The sequence below is a fragment of the Salmo trutta genome, chromosome 25, assembly GCF_901001165.1.
Source record: "Salmo trutta chromosome 25, fSalTru1.1, whole genome shotgun sequence".
NCBI lineage: Eukaryota > Metazoa > Chordata > Actinopteri > Salmoniformes > Salmonidae > Salmo > Salmo trutta.
In genome coordinates, this window is record NC_042981.1 from 17,074,879 (window position 1) to 17,096,133 (window position 21,255).

The 21,255-nt window shown below is 45.7% G+C and overlaps 1 protein-coding gene across 1 annotated transcript in view; it reads right to left on the bottom strand.

Moving 5' to 3' along the window:
- LOC115161786 (A-kinase anchor protein 6) overlaps positions 1–21,255 on the bottom strand; it is a 238,109-nt gene that overhangs the window by 21,770 nt on the left and 195,084 nt on the right. Inside the window, exons 10-11 of the mRNA XM_029712567.1 lie at positions 7,874–8,020; positions 1,338–1,553 (exon numbers count right to left, since the gene is read on the bottom strand). Coding sequence (XP_029568427.1) covers positions 1,338–1,553; positions 7,874–8,020 — 363 coding nt within the window. The remainder of the gene's footprint in view (positions 1–1,337; positions 1,554–7,873; positions 8,021–21,255) is intronic.

Sequence of the window (21,255 nt, forward strand, 5' to 3'; positions counted from 1 at the left end):
TGGCTGGCATCCAGCTAATAAAATGTGACAACCAAGATATAATATCAATATTTTCTCCATGATAAGGAGTAAGGAATTTCTGTTCTTTACCAAGTGCTAACCAAATTAGAGGGGCTGTCTGAGCACGGAACTTCACGCCAAACCTTCCTCATCAGGCGTTAATGGGGAGCAGACAGGTGACACACACAAAACCCCGACTGACTAGCCGGACTAAACCTGCCCAACGCTTTCATTCTTCATCATACATCTGATATCTGACGAGTCTGAATAGCCGCCATTACATTGACTGTTTGACTAATGAGAAATGTCCTTATTGATAGTATTATAATCACGTTGAGGTTATGTGTTTGCTTTCTCCCATTAGTGAGGATGAATGGGTGTTATTCATAAGGTATTAGCTGCTGTGTCCTCTTCATTATCCTGCCAGGTTTCCCTCTCTTTTGATGGAGAAGGGTTTAAAGTGGATGTGACTGAGGTCCTTCCAGTGTGTCTAGAGTAGTCTAGTCTAAAGAAGTACAGAACTGAACAGTATATACCTGACTGAATGACTGACTGAGTTCTGTCTCCTGCTAGGCTGTGTTCAGCCCAACTGTAATGGGCCATGTCTGGATATTGAATCCATTTATAGCAGAACTGACAAAACAGATAGATGATCGTTAAACGCACCTATTTTTTATTTATTTAATATTTTATGCGCTTTTTCTATTTAGTGCCATGGATCTTCTGTCCATTAGAATTGCAGTTATCAATATTTATAATAATTTCCCCCTGGCTTTTTCCCAAGAAACCAATTCTTCCCCTCTGTGTAGTGTCACATCTTACCAAAAGAAAATTATTATTTTTATAAAGTGTTATTTCTCTCAGCGTCAACTCTGTATATATTTAAAGTTCCTTCTCTCTAACGGTCAGCGGGATAAAGGCAATTAACTCTACTAGCTGTGTTTGACTTGGTCTGATTAATATCCTGTGTCATTTCTCCAGCTTTTTAAAGTCAAATAATAGTTTTGTACAGATTTTCTAGCTTTAAAACAGCTTTCTTTTCTCCAGTATTAATTTAATTACATATACAGTATTACTGTACATGAAGTAAAACCCAGACACTCAGACATATTTGATAGCATTTCATAATTTTTTATTTGATAACCTGATATCTGTATCATTTCACCTTCGGTCTTTCTGCCCAGTAGTCAGTGTCTCTCTAGCTGTCCCTGGAGCCCAGAGCAGGTGACAGTTAGAACCAGCTCAGTAGTAGTGTTATGACAGTGTTATGCCCGGGGGGCCTTCATCTACTCTGGATGTGGGTTTGCGTGTGCGTACGTGCAGTGGCCAGTCTCTACCTTGAAGTGCTGCAGCTGGGTGGATACCCGGAGGTCCTGCTCTGTGTCCTGTCTCAGACAGGAGTTGAAGATGTAGAGCTCGGTGTCTCTCAGCCACACCTTCAGATCCTTGATCCTGCTTTCCAGCTGGCCCAGCAGGCTGCTGGTGTGGGGGGACAGGGCAGAGTGAGGCTCCTGGGGCCGACTGGTGCTCCCCACCAACTCCCCCAGGATCTTCTGAGGAGACCAAGAAGAGAGGAAGAAGAGGGAAGATTAGAGACCAGGGAACAAGAGGACAATCATGTTAGAGACAGAGTACTGTTGATTTACATATACTGTATGATCAATATACTGACAGCAGGTGGGAAAAATACTGCAACATTATTGGGATCTGATAGTTCTCTGTTTGATACATCCTTCCCTCTTGGCAATGTGGACATTCTAGCAAAAAGCTAATCAAGTTGCCCATTTCAACAACCGAATAAATGTGAATATGTTGTTACTATCAAGTCTCAAACACTGCTGATACAAACTTTTATTGGTACATTCTAAAGACAGCTAATTGTGAATGTATTTGCCGTACTGCCATATAGAAAGAGAAAGGGGAATACCTAGTCAGTTGTACATCTGAATATTCAGCATTGCCGCTCAGAGAATCACTCAGAAAGAAATAACACAATTTACAGGAAAACATCTAAGTGTTTGTTGAGTAACAAACAATCAGAAGCACATATACCCCCCAATGATTTCCCAAATAGGACTCCGCTGAGCAATTTTCCCTCCTTCTATAAAAGAGTAAACAGCACCATGCTGCGTATAGCTACTTTTGGAGCCAAAGTGTGAGACACACACAAGCACACACACACATATTGTGGGATTGAACTCTGTACGCAGAGGAGGCCAATTGTGGAGTGGCAAAACACTCCATTATCCAATTAATACACACACTGGTTGGTGTAATTGTCAGTCCTTTGTGTTGCTGCTGTGTGGTGGATGTTTTACAAGAATCTGTAATGGAAACAGATGTGATTATGTTTGAGTGAGTCAGTGGCCATTTTGGGGCTAGATCGCTGGCTGCATCAATTAAACACTGTGTTGATCCCCCATTATGGCTCCTTCTTTATTAGTTAACATACCTGTGCTGCTGTCAGAGAACGTGTTAGTAGAAGTGTTAATGCCAGACTAAATCCTAATTACTAGATTGGGTTGACTTGCATGTTTTAGAGTCACTGTGAGAAAAAGGTGTTTGGATAGCCTTTCCTGAAATGTTTGACTGCCGTATAGGAAGAGTAAATGAAACCAAAAAGAAACACATTAGCACTTGATATAATAGCTGTGATGTGAACTAGGAAATGAGAAACAGGACAGGACTCGTAGCTTTCAGATATTGTCAATAAGGTGATATGAGTCATGCATATCCATAAACAGTTCCACTGTCTGGGAATTTCTGTATTGATTCCACTAGCATTCTACTTTGATAATCTGCTCCACAAAACCCCATAAGTGTCCTTTGGTGACTTAGTGAAGTCTGTGTCTTCCAGCAAAGAACTTCAAATATGTTCCCTCCTTTAACAAAATATCCTTCCCTACCCATTCTCTCTCTCATTCTCTGTTCCCTCTGTCTGTCTCCTCTTCTCTCCTCGTTTGAATAACGATCAGTTGAAAGCACTCAATGAACTCCAGATATAGCCATTGTTTTTGCCCTGTGACGAACAGAACGATGCAGCATGATAGAGAGAGAGACAGAGAAGGGGACGGACGGACGGACGGACGGACGGACGGACGGACGGACGGACGGACGGACGGAAGGACGGACGGACGGACAGACAGACAGACAGACAGACAGACAGACAGACAGACAGACAGACAGACAGACAGACAGACAGACAGACAGACAGACAGACAGACAGACAGACAGACAGACAGACAGACAGACAGACAGACAGACAGACAGACAGACAGACAGGAAACCAAATGCCCTTGGAGGGTCAGGGATACAAAAAAACGAATGTATTGCCACTTTATTTTGTTCTGGAACAGTTTGCAATCATACATTCTTCATAAGCAGAACACATCAGACAATGTCTTTATAAATATATATGACAGAGGACATCAATTTCATTTAATTCACAATTTGTGTCAGCACAGAAGATGCCAATGCCTGACTTGATAGGGTTGTTTAATATGCAATTGAGAAGGCGTAATGTGCAGCGCAGGAAGCAGAAATTCCCAGATTAAACTCTCCGCACCACTGCCATTCCATTCTAGCGGCTATCCGCCCGATGCCACTCACCACGTCTATCCGCCCGATGCCACTCAGCACGTCTATCCGCCCGATGCCACTCACCACGTCTATCCGCCTGATGCCACTCACCCCGTCTATCCGCCCGATGCCACTCACCACGTCTATCTGCCCGATGCCACTCACCCCGTCTATCCGCCCGATGGCACTCACCACGTCTATCCGCCCGATGCCACTCACCACGTCTATCCGCCCGATGCCACTCACCACGTCTATCCGCCCGATGCCACTCACCACGTCTATCCGCCCGATGCCACTCAGCACGTCTATCCGCCCGATGCCACTCAGCACGTCTATCCGCCCGATGCCACTCACCACGTCTATCCGCCCGATGCCACTCACCACGTCTATCCGCCCGATGCCACTCACCACGTCTATCCGCCCGATGCCACTCACCACGTATATCCGCCCGATGCCACTCACCACGTATATCCGCCCGATGCCACTCACCACGTCTATCCGCCCGATGCCACTCACCACGTCTATCCGCCCGATGCCACTCACCACGGCTATTCGCCCGATGCCACTCACCACGGCTATTCGCCCGATGCCACTCACCACGGCTATCTGCCCGATGCCACTCACCACGTATATCCGCCCGATGCCACTCACCACGTCTATCTGCCCGATGCCACTCACCACGTCTATCCGCCCGATGCCACTCACCACGGCTATTCGCCCGATGCCACTCACCACGTCTATCCGCCCGATGCCACTCACCACGGCTATTCGCCCGATGCCACTCACCACGGCTATCCGCCCGATGCCACTCACCACAGACCAAAGAAATATTCTTTCACTAAACAGAAATTTGTTCTAACGTCACACATTTATTTGGTGAAACGTAATAGAACTTTAATCACCGCTGATTGATGTGGTGGAAAAGTGAACTTCTTTGTTTTTTGCTGAATTTCCAAACAGCATCTATTTAGCTACTGTATGGATAATAATACATACAGTCTAGCTGAATCCAACCCGCACACACACACATACAGACACAAAAACGTATTTTATGTGAGCGTATGCATCATTACAGGTCCATGTACTTGTGTTAATGTTAAATATGTCGTGGAAACTCAGAGAGTTAACACCAGGTATGTTTGTTTGCATTGTTGGCATCTTGAAAATAGACGTTGTTACATCTGAGCATGTCAATCCCAGGGAGAGAGAGTACACAGATGAGAGGAGAGAGAGTACACCGATGAGAGGAGAGAGAGAGGGCATGGATGAGAGGAGAGAGAGTACACCGATGAGAGGAGAGAGAGAGGGCATGGATGGGAGGAGAGAGAGAGGGCATGGATGGGAGGAGAGAGAGAGGGCATGGATGGGAGGAGAGAGAGGACATGGATGGGAGGAGAGAGAGGACATGGATGGGAGGAGAGAGAGGACATGGATGGGAGGAGAGAGAGGACATGGATGGGAGAAGAGAGAGAGGACATGGATGGGAGAAGAGAGAGAGGACATGGATGGGAGAAGAGAGAGAGGACATGGATGGGAGAAGAGAGAGAGGGCATGGATGGGAGGAGAGAGAGAGAGGACATGGATGGGAAGAGAGAGGACATGGATGGGAGGAGAGAGAGGACATGGATGGGAGGAGAGAGAGGACATGGATGGGAGGAGAGAGAGGACATGGATGGGAGAAGAGAGAGAGAGGACATGGATGGGAGAAGAGAGAGAGAGGACATGGATGGGAGAAGAGAGAGAGGACATGGATGGGAGAAGAGAGAGAGGGCATGGATGGGAGGAGAGAGAGGACATGGATGGGAGAAGAGAGAGGACATGGATGGGAAGAGAGAGGACATGGATGGGAGGAGAGAGAGGGCATGGATGGGAGGAGAGAGAGGACATGGATGGGAGAAGAGAGAGAGAGGACATGGATGGGAGAAGAGAGAGAGAGGACATGGATGGGAGAACAGAGAGAGGACATGGATGGGAGGAGAGAGAGGACATGGATGGGAAGAGAGAGGACATGGATGGGAGGAGAGAGAGGACATGGATGGGAGGAGAGAGAGGACATGGATGGGAGGAGAGAGAGGACATGGATGGGAAGAGAGAGAGAGAGGACATGGATGGGAGGAGAGAGAGGACATGGATGGGAGGAGAGAGAGGACATGGATGGGAGGAGAGAGAGGACATGGATGGGAGGAGAGAGAGGACATGGATGGGAGGAGAGAGATGACATGGATGGGAGGAGAGAGAGGACATGGATGGGAAGAGAGAGGACATGGATGGGAAGAGAGAGGACATGGATGGGAGGAGAGAGAGGACATGGATGGGAGGAGAGAGAGGACATGGATGGGAGGAGAGAGAGGACATGGATGGGAGGAGAGAGAAGACATGGATGGGAAGAGAGAGAGAGGACATGGATGGGAGGAGAGAGAGGACATGGATGGGAAGAGAGAGGACATGGATGGGAGGAGAGAGAGGACATGGATGGGAAGAGAGAGAGAGATGACATGGATGGGAGGAGAGAGAGGACATGGATGGGAGGAGAGAGAGGACATGGATGGGAGGAGAGAGAGGACATGGATGGGAGGAGAGAGAGGACATGGATGGGAAGAGAGAGAGAGATGACATGGATGGGAGGAGAGAGAGGACATGGATGGGAGGAGAGAGAGGCTGCTGAGACCAGTGCTAGAACAGGAACATGCCCTGCTAATTGAGAGAGTGGCAATCATATTTTTCATGTTTAGAGATTAGATGATCAGAGATTAACCTAAAATTAGCTTACAAGAGCAATGCACAGTTGCACCCCAGTCGGTCTGATAAGGATCAACAAGCCATCCATGTCGTTCCATTAACAGGATCATCAAGACTAGAGCAGGCAGGCGTCTCTGATCAGATACCATCTCCTGCTTCCTGGCTGAGATCCAAGCTTGGGAATAAAGATGAGCTGCCCCCCTCTAAACAGTGGGGTGGATGGTGGGGGGTATACAAGGCAGGGCACCTACTGTACTGCATTTGGTGATGCCTGATTTGTATTGTGTATGTGTTGCATAGATAACAGGGTTTGGGGGTGGGAGAAGAAGGAGCCCCAGGCCTGTTCATCATTTCAGAGGTGTAGCAGCCAGGGTTTATCCAAATTTACTCACTTCAATTGAGCTGCTAGCCAGCTATATGTAAACTTAGAGTTTACATACAGAGTTCCCTGCTAAGAAAGAGAAGGGTTATGTCCCAAATGGCACTCTATTCCCTATTTAGTGCACTACTTTTGACCAGAGCCCTATGGTAGTGTACTACATAGGAAATAGGCTGCCATTTGGAATGCAACCAGGTTCTTAGCTGGGATATTGACCTGCATTAGTGCACGGGAGTCTGAACAGAACTGACTGGGTGGGATATTGACCTGCATTAGTGCACGGGAGTCTGAACAGAACTGACTGGGTGGGATATTGACCTGCATTAGTGCACGGGAGTCTGAACAGAACTGACTGGGTGGGATATTGACCTGCATTAGTGCACGGGTGTCAAGGCTTTCAGAAGGATCGGACCAATACGCAGCGTGATCATAGTTCCACATCTTTTATTTAATCGTGAAACTAATGCAATAAACTAGAAATACAAAACAAGAAAGCCGTGACGCAGAGCAGGCATACACTACTCACCAAATTAATCACCCACAAAAACCAAGTGGGACAAACATCAACATAAATATGGCCTCCAATTAGAGACAACGACAACCGGCTGCCTCTAATTGGAGGTCATGCCAAACAAAACCAACCTAGACATACAAAACTAGAAACTAAACATAGAAATACAAAAATGGACAAACACCCCCTGTCACGCCCTGACCACTCTACCATAGAAAAGAACAACTTACTATGGTCAGGATGTGACAATGGGAGTCTGAACAGAACTGCCTGGGTGGACAGGCAGATCAACTGTTTATTTATGCAGGCAACAATGAGTTACCCAGAAAGAGGTCATATCACCATGTTGACCCATTCTGTCCCCTTTTTATTTATTTTTTATTTAACCTTTATTTAACTAGGCAAGTCAGTTAAGAACAAATTCTTATTTACAATGACGGCCTAGGAACAGTGGGTTAACTGCCTTGATCAGGGGCAGAATGACAGATCTTTACCTTGTCAGCTCGGGGATTCGATCAAGCAACCTTTCGGTTACTGGCCCAACGCCACCTGCCGCCCCATACTTGGCTGCCTTTTGACAAATAAAAACAATCTCACTCTTTTCTGCATCTGGTGCATTAACAGTAGAGGAAGAGGTTCAATAGAGGTACTGTGTGTGTGTTCACCTGTAGCTGGTCCCATTTGTGTGTCATGGCATTGACTCGCTCGTCGAAGTCCGGGGGCAGCTGTGCTCCGCTCCTCCGCAGGCTCTCGGCGCAGCCCAGGAGGTGTGTCTTCTTAGGGAGCCACATCCTCATCTCCACACTGTTCCCCTGGGGACAGACACATGAAAGACTTATGGCCGAGACATGGTCTAAACACAACAGTACATACCGTAGAGCAGAGTTGCTCAAGATCCACAGCACTGACAATGACATCCATTACACTGGTGAACACAGCACTGACTATGTCATCCATTACACTGGTGAACACAGCACTGACTATGTCATCCATTACACTGGTGAACACAGCACTGACTATGTCATCCATTACAGTGGTGAACAAAGCACTGACTATGTCATCCATTACACTGGTGAACACAGCACTGACTATGTCATCCATTACACTGGTGAACACAGCACTGACTATGTCATCCATTACACTGGTGAACACAGCACTATGTCATGCATTACACTGGTGAACAGAGCATTATGTCATCCATTACACTGGTGAACACAGCACTGACTATGTCATCCATTACACTGGTGAACACAGCACTGACAACGTTCCATTACACTGGTGAACAAAGCACTGACTATGTCATCCATTACACTGGTGAACAAAGCACTGACTATGTCATCCATTACACTGGTGAACACAGAACTGACTATGTCATCCATTACACTGGTGAACACAGCACTGACTATGTCATCCATTACACTGGTGAACACAGCACTGACTATGTCATCCATTACACTGGTGAACACAGCACTGACTATGTCATCCATTACAGTGGTGAACAAAGCACTGACTATGTCATCCATTACACTGGTGAACACAGCACTGACTATGTCATCCATTACACTGGTGAACACAGCACTGACTATGTCATCCATTACACTGGTGAACACAGCACTATGTCATGCATTACACTGGTGAACAGAGCATTATGTCATCCATTACACTGGTGAACACAGCACTGACTATGTCATCCATTACACTGGTGAACACAGCACTGACAACGTTCCATTACACTGGTGAACAAAGCACTGACTATGTCATCCATTACACTGGTGAACAAAGCACTGACTATGTCATCCATTACACTGGTGAACACAGAACTGACTATGTCATCCATTACACTGGTGAACACAGCACTGACTATGTCATCCATTACACTGGTGAACACAGCACTGACTATGTCATCCATTACACTGGTGAACACAGCACTGACTATGTCATCCATTACAGTGGTGAACAAAGCACTGACTATGTCATCCATTACACTGGTGAACACAGCACTGACTATGTCATCCATTACACTTCTGAACACAGCACTGACTATGTCATCCATTACACTGGTGAACACAGCACTATGTCATGCATTACACTGGTGAACAGAGCATTATGTCATCCATTACACTGGTGAACACAGCACTGACTATGTCATCCATTACACTGGTGAACACAGCACTGACTATGTCATCCATTACACTGGTGAACATAGCACTGACTACGTCTTCCATTACACTGGTGAACACAGCATTATATCATCCATTACACTGGTGAACACAGCACTGACTACGTCATCCATTACACTGGTGAACACAGCACTGACTGCGTCATCCATTACATCATCCATTACACTGGTGAACACAGCACTGACTATGTCATCCATTACACTGGTGAACACAGCATAATGCCATTCATTACACTGGTGAACACAGCATTATATCATCCATTACACTGGTGAGCACAGCACTGACTACATCATCCATTACACTGGTGAACACAGCACTGACTACGTCATCCATTACACTGGTGAACACTGCATTACGTCATCCATTACACTGGTGAACACTGCATTACGTCATCCATTACACTGGTGAACACTGCATTACGTCATCCATTACACTGGTGAACACTGCATTACGTTATCCATTACACTGGTGAACACTGCATTACGTTATCCATTACACTGGTGAACACTGCATTACGTCATCCATTACACTGGTGAACACTGCAGCCCCCCTGCTGCACACAAAGGCAAACAGACATTTATTATAATACAAGCGCTGATATTTTGTGCCATAAACTGAGCATGTGTGTGTTTAACTCTGCGTCTCCATCCAGCCTTATACAGATGGAAGTTTACATACACTTAGGTTGGAGTCATTAAAACTCGTTTTTCAACCACTCCACAAATGTCTTGTTAACAAACTATAGTTTTGGCAAGTCGGTTAGGACATCTACTTTGTGCATGACACAAGTCATTTTTCCAACAATTGTTTACAGACAGATTATTTCACTTCTAATGCACTGTATCACAATTCCAGTGGGTCAGAAGTTTACATACACTAAGTTGACTGTGACTTTAAACAGCTTGGAAAATTCCAGAAAAGTATGTCATGAATTAGAAGCTTCTGATAGGCTAATTGACATAATTTGAGTCAATTGGAGGTGTACTTGTGGATGTATTTCAAGGCCTACCTTCAAACCCAGTGCCTCTTTGCTTGACATCATGGGAAAATCAAAAGAAATCAGCCAAGAAAAAAAAATGTAGATCACAAGTCTGGTTCATCCTTGGGAGCAATTTCCAAACGCCTGAAGGTACCACGTTCATCTGTACAAACAATAGTGCGTAAGTATAAACACCATGGGACCACGCAGCTGTCATATCGCTCAGGAAGGAGACGTGTTCTGTCTCCTAGAGATGAACGTACTTTGGTGCAAAAAGTGCAAATCAATCCCATAACAACAGGGGGAGGCTTGCAAGCCGAAGAACACCATCCCAACCGTGAAGCATGGGGGTGGCAGCATCATGTTGTGGGGGTGCTTTGTTGCAGGAGGGACTGGTGCACTTCACAAAATAGATGGCATTGTAACGGTTGTCGTCGGATTGAGACCAAAACACAGCGGATATATGTGTACTCATCTTCTTTTACTACGGCAAGAAGGAAAAACCAAAATAAACATGAACACAACGACGAATAAACAGTCCTGTAAGGCCATAAGCTATACATGGAACAATCTCACACAGACACTAAATCAAACACATACCCATATATAGGACTCTCAATCAGAGGCAACGAGAAAACACCTGCCTCCAATTGAGAGTCCAACCCCAATAAACAAAACCTAGACATACAAAAGACTAGACAGAACATAGAAATACACTAACATAGAACAGTCCCCAAAAACCCGGAAATAATAAATCAAACACCCTACTCAATAAACCACCACCCCGAATGACATAAAACAAATACCCTCTGCCACGTCCTGACCAAACAACAATAACAAATAACCCTTATACTGGTCAGGACGTGACAGGCATCATAATGCAGGAAAATGATGTGGATATATTGAAGCAACAGCTGAAGACATCAGTCAGGAAGTTAAAGCTTGGTCGCAAATGGGTCTTCCAAATGGACAATGACCCCAAGCATACTTCCAAAGTTGTGGTAAAATGGCTTAAGGACAACAAAGTCAAGGTATTGGAGTGGCCATCACAAAGCCCTGACCTCAATCCTATAGAAAATATGTGGGCAGAACTGAAAAAGCGTGTGCGAGCAAGGAGGCCTATAAACCTGACTCAGTTACACCAGCTCTGTCAGGAGGAATGGGACAAAATTCACTCAACGTTTTGTGGGAAGCTTGTGGAAGGCTACCCGAAACATTTGACCCAAGTTAAACTGTTGAAAGGCAATGCTACCAAATGCTAATTGAGTGTTTATAAACTTCTGACCCACTGGGAATGTGATGAAAGAAATAAAAGCTGAAAGAAATCCCTCTCTCTACTATTATTCTGACATTTCACAATCTTAAAATAAAGTGGTGATCTAACTGACCTAAGACAGGGAATTTTTACAAGGATTAAATGTCATGAATTGTGAAAAACTGAGTTTAAATGTATTTGGCTAAGGTGTATGTAAACCTCTGACTTCAACTGTATATAGTATAGTAGCTACATGTCGGATGAAAAACGTCACGACAGGCCTGATTTTGTCGGTAAACTTTCCAAATGTCGCCAAAACAAAATACGCTAGATTGTGCGAGAAATGACAGTGGAAACGCCTTTATGTGAAAATATTGATATAATTGTCACAGGGGTCGATGAATGGAGACCAAGATGCAGCGTGGATAGTGCTCATTCTTAATTCTTTAATGAAGACACTTACAAAATACAACAAAACAACCAACAACAGTCCCGTCAGGTACACTTAGACTAAACGGAAACAACTACCCACAAACCCCAAAGGAAAACAGGCTGCCTAAGTATGGCCTCCAATCAGAGACAACGAAAGACACCTGCCTCTGATTGGAAACCATACCCGGCCAAACATGGAAAAACAACACATAGAAACAGAAAACCCAAAAACCCACACAAAACAACCCCCTGCCACTCCCTGACCATTTTACTATGGAAAATGACCTCTTTACCTGGTCAGGACGTGACAGTACTAACCCCCCCCCCCCCCCCCCCCCCCCCCCGAAGATGCAGACCCCAACTGCACTCACCAAAACCCACAAAAACAACCCTAAACATAAAGAGAGGGAAGGGAGGGTGGTCACCGTCTAAGACGGCTCCTGTGCTACACCCAGACCTTCCGCCAATCCTCCAGCTACGGAGGTGGCTCCGGCTCTGGGCGTAGCCCCCGTTCTGCCCGCAGATCCCTCTGCTTCTGGAACCCTGACCTGTGGATCATTACCAGAGGTTCTGCACTGCCGACCGTCGCTGAAGGCTCTGGGTTGCAGACCACCGCCGAAGGCTCCGGGCTGAGGAGCGTCGCCGGAGGCTCCTGGCTGAGAAGCATCGCCGGAGGCTCCGGGCTGAGGAGCGTCGCCGGAGGCTCCGGGCTGAGGAGCGCCGCCGGAGGCTCCGGGCTGAGGAGCGCCGCCGGAGGCTCCGGGCTGAGTAGCGCCGCCGGAGGCTCCGGGCTGAGGAGCGTCGCCGGAGGCTCCGGGCTGAGGAGTGGAGGGGGCACTGGGGGATGAGTGAGCGGAGCCGGCACCAGACGTACTGGGCCATGGAGGCTTACTGGAGGTCTGGTGCTTGCGGCTAGCACAACCCGTCCTGGCTCGATGCTGACGCTAGCCCGGCAAGGGCGGAGCGCCGGCACAGGACGAACTGGGCTGTGCTGGGGAATGCGGGGTACCGTGCGTGGAGCAGGCGTAGGATATACTGGGCCATGGATTCTCACTGGAGGTCTGATGCTTACAGCTAGCATAACTCGTCCAGGCTCAATGCTGACTCTAGCCCGGCAAGGGCGAAGCGCTGGCACAGGACGAACTGGGCTGTGCTCGGGAATGCGGGGTATCGTGAGTGGAGCAGGCGGAGGATATCCTGGGCCGAGGAGCCGCACTGGAGGCCAGATACATTGAGCCGGCGCACTTTTACCTGGCTGCCGGCTAACTGTTGCACGACAACGTTGAGGAGCCTTTATCGACCACACCGGACTGTGAGTGCGTATGGGCGACATAGTGTGCATTACTCCATACTGCATCGCTCGCCCCTCTGCGCACCTGCTCCGTCGTGCCCTTTCCGCCAGTCCCTCTCTCCGGAATCTAGCGTCGTACTCCGCTCTTGATTCCCCGACTGGTTCTGGTTTCCTCCATGGCTCTCTCCGAAATGCCCGGGAAGTTAGGTCAGGGCTCCCCCTGACCTAGCCAAACTCCACTCATGCCCCCCCCCCAAAAAAATTGGGGGGCTGCCTCTTCACCTCCTCAATTGGAGGGAAGGCCTCATAATACCGTCGTTCCCTCTTTGCTTCTTCCAGTTCCTCCTTCGGGCGCTGGTACTCCCCAGCCTGGCTCCAGGGTCCCTTTCCATCTAGGATTTCTTCCCACGTCCATGACTCCAGGTACCTCCTCTCATGCTGCTTGGTCCTTTTATGGTGGGTAGTTCCGTCACAGGGGTCGATGAATGGAGACCAAGACGCAGCGTGGATAGTGCTCATTCTTAATTCTTTAATGAAGACACTTACAAAAAACAACAAAACAACCAACAACAGTCCCATCAGGTACACTTAGACTAAACGGAAACAACTACCCACAAACCCCAAAGGAAAACAGGCTGCCTAAGTATGGCCTCCAATCAGAGACAACGAAAGACACCTGCCTCTGATTGGAAACCATACCTGGCCAAACATGGAAAAACAACACATAGAAATAGAAAACTAGAACACTCCCACATAGAAACAGAAAACCCAAAAACCCACACAAAACAACCCCCTGCCACGCCCTGACCATTTTACTATGGCAAATGACCTCTTTACCTGGACAGGACGTGACTGTCACGTCCTGACCAGTATAGAGGATTATTTTGTATTATTTGGTCAGGGCGTGGCAGAGGTATGTTTGTTTTGTATGGTGGGGGGTTTTTGTGTATAGCTTAGAGGGTGTGTTATTTATGTGTTCCGGGGTTTTGTGGTGTATGTTTTAGTATGAGTAGGTTCAAGGTTAAGTTTTCTATGTGCAGATTTGGTTGCTGGACTCTCAATTGGAGGCAGGTGTTTCTAGTTGCCTCTGATTGGGAGTCCTATAAGTAGGTGTGTGTTTTGTTTGTCACTTGTGGGTAGTTGTATGTTAGCACTGCTTTTGTTTAGCCTGCTACACTGTTCCTGTCGTGAGTTTTGTTTCTTTTTTTTTCCTCGTGTTCACATTTAAAATAAATGATGATGAGCACGCAATCCGCTGCATATTGGTCCACTTTGTCCGACAGCGATTTCAACATATCTTCTGACGAAGAGGTTTGTGACAGTGACAATAATAACCATCATATCGAAGTAAACTTGGAGTCACTCGATGATATGTTGTGTAGTCCTCCCATTGCGAAGCATGCAGTTTATTAAACTACATATGAAATAAGTTGTGATGAATTTCACAGAGTGGTGAAAGTGCAAAGTGATGAGCTTGATCCTCCTTTCCCATAAATATCTAACGTCTTATTCTGATGACATGATGATCAATACTTGGCTGCCTTTTGAGAAATAAAAATAATCTCACTCTTTCGTCCATAATAATCTCATCATGTAGGCCATACATGCACTGTATCTGCGATCGAGCTGTTGGCTGGAGCGCACGGCTAGAGCACACGTGCCACGACCAGACAGGACACATTTGCTAGATAATGCAACATTTCCAGTGTCAAAGCCATCAGAAGTGTTGAAAATGTGATGGAAACCCATTTAACTTGTATTTTTTATTCAGTACATGGGAATTTAACTGCGAAATGTATGTGCACTAAGTCATCACAAACAGCCTTTTAGACGCAACAAGTTCATTTGATGAAAACATCTCTGGTGGGAAAATGAGCATTTTGTTTTTATGCAGATTTTTGAAAATTTGCATGAAAATCTGTCGCCAATTGGATGGAAACCTACATTGTGTTTGTGTATACACACCAACAAGGAACTTCTTCAGAGAAGGACATCAGTAATATATTCTTTCAACAGCAATGTAATTGGACAGAACTCACATTTTGTGTAGATGAACTATACATATTTTCGAATGGAATATGTTTAAAAACTGACATTTTCAGTTACATTGCTGAGGAAAAGCTTACTGTAATAGTATGAAAATTGACGCTCTTCAATCTCACATCTTTTTGGTTAATTTCTCTCTCTTCTCTCCCGTTTCATTTTCTGCATCAATAGCTACTTGATTCTAGTTTCGGTTGTCATTTATCATTACAGCCCAGCCACATTTTAGTATTTAAATGAGCTACTGTTTTTTCCGTTTTTTAACTGTCATCAGTCCAGGAACCATTTTTCATTGTTGTTTTTTTAATGGAGACTGTATCACACTTCCTCTGAAGCTATCCATCCCTTTCTGATGTTTAATAGCGCCACCTGTAAAAGTAAATGTGTTACCGTCTAACTATCAGGAAATGATCCAATTTATTTGTCGACAGCAAATATTGATTTCAGGAGTCTTCTTGTGTTAAAAATGGCACACCATTGACGGAAAGTCAAAACATTGCAGGAGAATAAAGTAGATAAGTGATTAAAATGCATGAGATCCAGAACTGGGAGATTAATGCTGAGAAGGATCTTTGATCAAATACACTGAATGCACTGGTGAGTTACAGCCCCCAGTCTGTGTCAACACTAGAATAGCCAAGGATCTGCATACCTTAAATAAAGTTGTGAAATAGCTTTGGTAGGATCACAGGACAAAGTAATATAGTACACCTGTGCACAACATTCGAGAGCACAGCTTTAAGACTTGATGCTAAGTTAAGAGAAGAGTGTTAGGAAAAAAATGTCTAAGTTAGATTTACAGGTGTATAGTGTCAGTAGGGGGTGGGGGCAATGGAATATAACTGTGTGCTCTCCAAAAAAAGAGCCACGTGGTAAAAAGATGAGGAAAAATCATCAAGGAATCATAACTTTAATTCATTCCACATATTAATGAGTAAGTACAAAAGACTGGAAATGTCAGCAGAAATGCAGTCATACATGAAAACATTTAATGCATTTTTGTAGATTCATCTTATCTATTAAATTAAAGTTTGTTCAGAGTCTGTAATGTGTTGAGACAACAGAAGTACGACTCCATGAAGTGAGTTGGATGCCTCCGTATTTAAATGAATTTATACACAGTTATATAGTTAACACATTTCCAGCCACCATGAACCAGGCACTATGAAAACTCACAGTTAACATCTTAACATAATCCAAATTCTTTACAGGTCAAACATGACCACATATTAATCATAAAGATGACATTAAATGAGAACATTCACACATTCCAGTGCTTGTAAATACTAAGCTTGTAAATCTCAATGCTTGTAAAGCCTAGCAATGGAATGGGCCACATCTAACTGACAAAATAGCGTGTTGTGGTGGTAGAGATTGACTCAAGAGAATCCTCTATGGGGAATATGATCTCTTTTACCAACAAAGTCTAAAGACAACAAAGCCGACAAATATGATAATTACTTCATCAATTTGGGGGCGGGGGGCGTTCATTGATGTCGTGCCAAGCCAACATCCTCACTATCTACAATTTGCTGTTGACAGAGTCAAAGGAGAGGAAGACGGGCTGGAGAGGAGAGGAGGAGAGAGAAACCCTCCATTGATGAGTGAGAGAGTGAGCCCCTGCAGCTGATGAGAGAGGGGCTCTGTCTCTCTGATAGATGGACAAGCTCCAGCCATGAAAGAACAGGAAGAAATATTCAGTGTGTTCTTTAAGAGGAAAAAGAAAACATCAAACCCTTGATTCAGATATAATTCTAGACTGTTTTTGAGAAATGGAAGCACTAAGTTGTTGAGTGGGGTTTTGTGTGTGTGTGCGTGCGTGCGTGACTGAGTAAGTGAGTGAGTGTGTGTGTAATGAAAATCACCCCGGCTGAAGAAATTCTGCTCAAACGGGTCTGGAACAAAAGGCCTTGAAACACTGTTAATTGTCACCATGGTGACCAGAAGAATAAGCCATTTTACAACTTTCTTTTTTTTCTCCTTCTTAGTGTTAAAGAACAAGGTGCCCAGTCACTCTGGGGTCAGCTACAGACCCAGGAAAATTTCCACCGGCTGTTCCAGATTTCATCTAGCAAGGAATCTTTCTGTGTTTAATGAAAGACACACAGAGGATGGAAAAAAACTTTTAAAGAAGCAAACAAATTGGATAAACAATGTGATCATTCAGGGATGCATGAATTCAGAGAAAAGGTTGAGTCAGGAGAAGTGTAGGATGCTATTGGCCCATACAATGTGAATTCTGACCTGTGGCCCAAGGAACCATGGGAATTCTGTCACTGTCATAACTGCAGACAGTAGTGATAACACTAGGTGGACAGCAAGACGGAATCCTCCCCTCTCTCCATCATTCTGTCCAAAGAGGATGCATTACACAGATTTCCAAAGTGCTAATGAGAAACTCAAGAGGATCAATAGACAAAGAAGCACCCAGTCAGCCCAGAGATTGGTAAAGAAAAAAGGAACAGCAGGGTCTGATTTATTTGTGAAAAAAATACTTGCTGCCGGACATCTAAACTCCTTACAATAGCTTCTCGTTTGAAATTCTGTGATCAGGGTCAAAATATTTTTTTATTCTCTTTTTAACAACCTCTCAGTTGGACTTTTGTTGAATAATCTCTCTCTCTCTCTCTCTCTCTCTCTCCCTTCCTCCCTCCCTCCATAGGCAGCCCATGGCTAATGCCATTCAGTGGCAAACAAAGACAGTCTTTATCACAGCCCTGGGTCCTAAGCTCAGCTGCATGCAGTGTGAAGGAATCTGATAGAGAGGAGAGCGAGGGGAGAGAGAGTGAGAGGTAGAGATAGATAGATAGAAAGAGCGAGAGAGAGTAAGAATGAGGGAGGTAGAGAGAGAGATAAAGAGAGAAAGACAGAGAGAGAGAGAGAGAGAGAGAGAGAGAGAGAGAGAGAGCGAGAGAGAGAGAGAGAGAGAGAGAGGAGTGAGGGTTCCTCAAACCCCCAGCCCACACTGCTCCACTCCTCTCCAAGCCTGGTTGGTATTTGTCTTTACCAGACAAACACAGGAAACAATGCAATCAGCCAAGACCACCATTTTTTTGTGTGAGGGAGAAAAACCCCAAACTATGGATCGTTTTGCCTGGCTGGGCCTCAGTGAGAAGACCAAGAAGGAGTGCTTGGCTGGGTGGTAGGCATCGCTAAGCAGCACAGTTTGTTTAATCACAAGTGTATATCCTACAGGAAAGTATAAACCAGGCAGCTGAACACACTGGGAGGGTTGACTGCCACCTGTCTAGCTGAATAAATCAGTAGCCATACTGTAAGAACTTTGCTCCACAATGTGCCATGTGCATGAATATCACACTGGCCTGATCAGTATACATGTTACCTTTCAAGTAGATGGGAAACATTTTATATCTGCAGTGTCATTTGAAATTGGCAGAACTGTCCAAGTAAATTACATTTGAAGATTTTGAAAAGGTTTCTTTCTTCTAGCTTATTCCATTTTAATTAACTGGGAAATCATATTACATAGCCATGCATTGTTAATTGGTCCTATGTTGCATTATCCATGATATAAATTAAATGACAAATATTTGACCTACTAATAGAAGATCATAAAACTACACTATATATGCAACAGTATGTGGACACCCCTTCAAATGAGTGGATTTGGCTATTTCAGCCACACCCGTTGATGACAGGTGTATAAAATCGAGCACACAGCCATGCAATCGCCATTGAGACAAATATTTGCAGTAGAATGGCCTTAATAATGAAGATCTCAGTGACTTTCAATGTGGCACCGTCACAGGATGCCACCTTTCCAACAAGTCAGTTCGTCAAATTTATGCCCTGCTAGAACTGCCCCGGTCAACTATAAGTGCTGTTATTGTTAAGTGGAAATGTCTAGGAGCAACAACAGCTCAGCCGCGAAGTGATAGGCCACACAAGCTCACAGAACGGAACCACATGAAGCGCGTTACAATCGTCTGTCCTCGGTTGCAACACTCACTACCGAGTTCCAAACTGTCTTTGGAAGCAACGTCAGTAGAATAACGGTTTGTCAGGAGGTCCATACAGAAATGGTTTGGCGTGATTGGTGTGGAACAACCTGACTGGCCTGCACACAGCCCTGACCTCAACCCCATCGAACACCTTTGGGATGAATTGGAACGCCGTCTGAGAGCCAGGCCTAATCGCCCAACATCAGTGATCGATTTCACTAATGCTCTTGTGGCTGAATGGAAGCAAGTCCCTGCAGCAATATTCCAACATCTAGTGGAAAGCCTTCCCAGAAGAGAGGAGGATGTTATAGCAGCAAAGGGGGGACCAACTCCATATTAATGCCCATGATTTTGGAATGAGATGTTCGACGAGCAGGTGTCCACATACACTACATGACCAAAAGTATATATTTTTAGTATTCCTCATTAATAATTGAATTCTAATTAAATCACCAGTGGTCTGTGCTGCAATAGAGCAACATTTTATATCCATGTGGAAGGTTTTCCCACAGCCCCTATCTCCTTTCCCAGACCCTCTCCCCTCCCAGACCCTCTCCCCTCCCAGACCCTCTCCCCTCCCAGACCCTCTCCCAGACCCTCTCCTCTCCCAGACCCTCTCCCCTCCCAGACCCTCTCCCCTCCCAGACCCTCTCCTCTCCCAGACCCTCTCCCCTCCCAGACCCTCTCCTCTCCCAGACCCTCTCCTCTCCCAGACCCTCTCCCCTCCCAGACCCTCTCCCCTCCCAGACCCTCTCCCCTCCCAGACCCTCTCCTCTCCCAGACCCTCTCCTCTCCCAGACCCTCTCCCCTCCCAGACCCTCTCCCCTCCCAGACCCTCTCCTCTCCCAGACCCTCTCCCCTCCCAGACCCTCTCCTCTCCCAGACCCTCTCCCCTCCCAGACCCTCTCCCCTCCCAGACCCTCTCCTCTCCCAGACCCTCTCCCCTCTGACCAATGGGGCTGTCTTATTGTGACTGATGAGCAGGAACGATGGAGATGAATTTAGACCCTATGGATGGATGGATGGATTGAATCGAGGTCCTCAACAGTCCTCTTTCTAGATGCCTTGCGTCCTCCCTGAAAAAGACCAGCCTCCTAAACAGGCCGAGGAGCTCCCTCTCTCTGATGCAGGGCAGCACCCAGTGGCTCCTTTGTCACCGTAATACAAGAAAAAGTTTACTTTGAAGATGAGGATGATGGAGAAAGAGAGAGAGAGAGAGAGAGAGCGCGAGAGAGAGAGAGAGAGAGAGAGAGAGAGAGAGAGAGAGAGAGAGAGAGGGAGAGGACGGATAAAAATCCCTCCCTCCTTTTTCTCTCTTTCTTAATGTCTCAGTCCAAACGAAGCATTTCTTAGCAGACAATTAAGTGTTAATTTTTAAAGATTATTAAAAAGCCTTCCTTGGAGCGCTGACTGAAAATAGTTAAATTCCTCCTCCTAGCCCTGTCCATCCACAGTGCAGGAGAGAAAGAGCAAGATAGAAAGAGTGCGAGAGAGAAAAGCGGGGGGGATTGAACTGAATGAAAAAAAGCCGTTGGAAAATTGCTGCAATCATTTAATGTAGATGACCTCTGACAGAGTGGCCGCTCCTCTCTTCTCTCACTCTCTCTCTCTCCACTCTCTCTGGCCGCAGGGGGGGGGGCGACAACATCCGTGGACATCTATACTGGGATTGAGCCTAGAGGTATTTGACAGGTCGAGCTCTAGGGTCAAAGTGCTTTATAATGAGAAGCTGAATGTGTCTTATAAAAGTCAGGTGCCAGAAAATGAAGATACTGACAAAGATGCAAACAGATCACTATGAATTGTGACAGCACGCAGTAATCAAAAGATAAGCCCTTTACATGGCCATTTTGGTAACGTGTGCTCCAGTGGAGGCTGCTGAGGTGAGAACAGCTCATAATAATG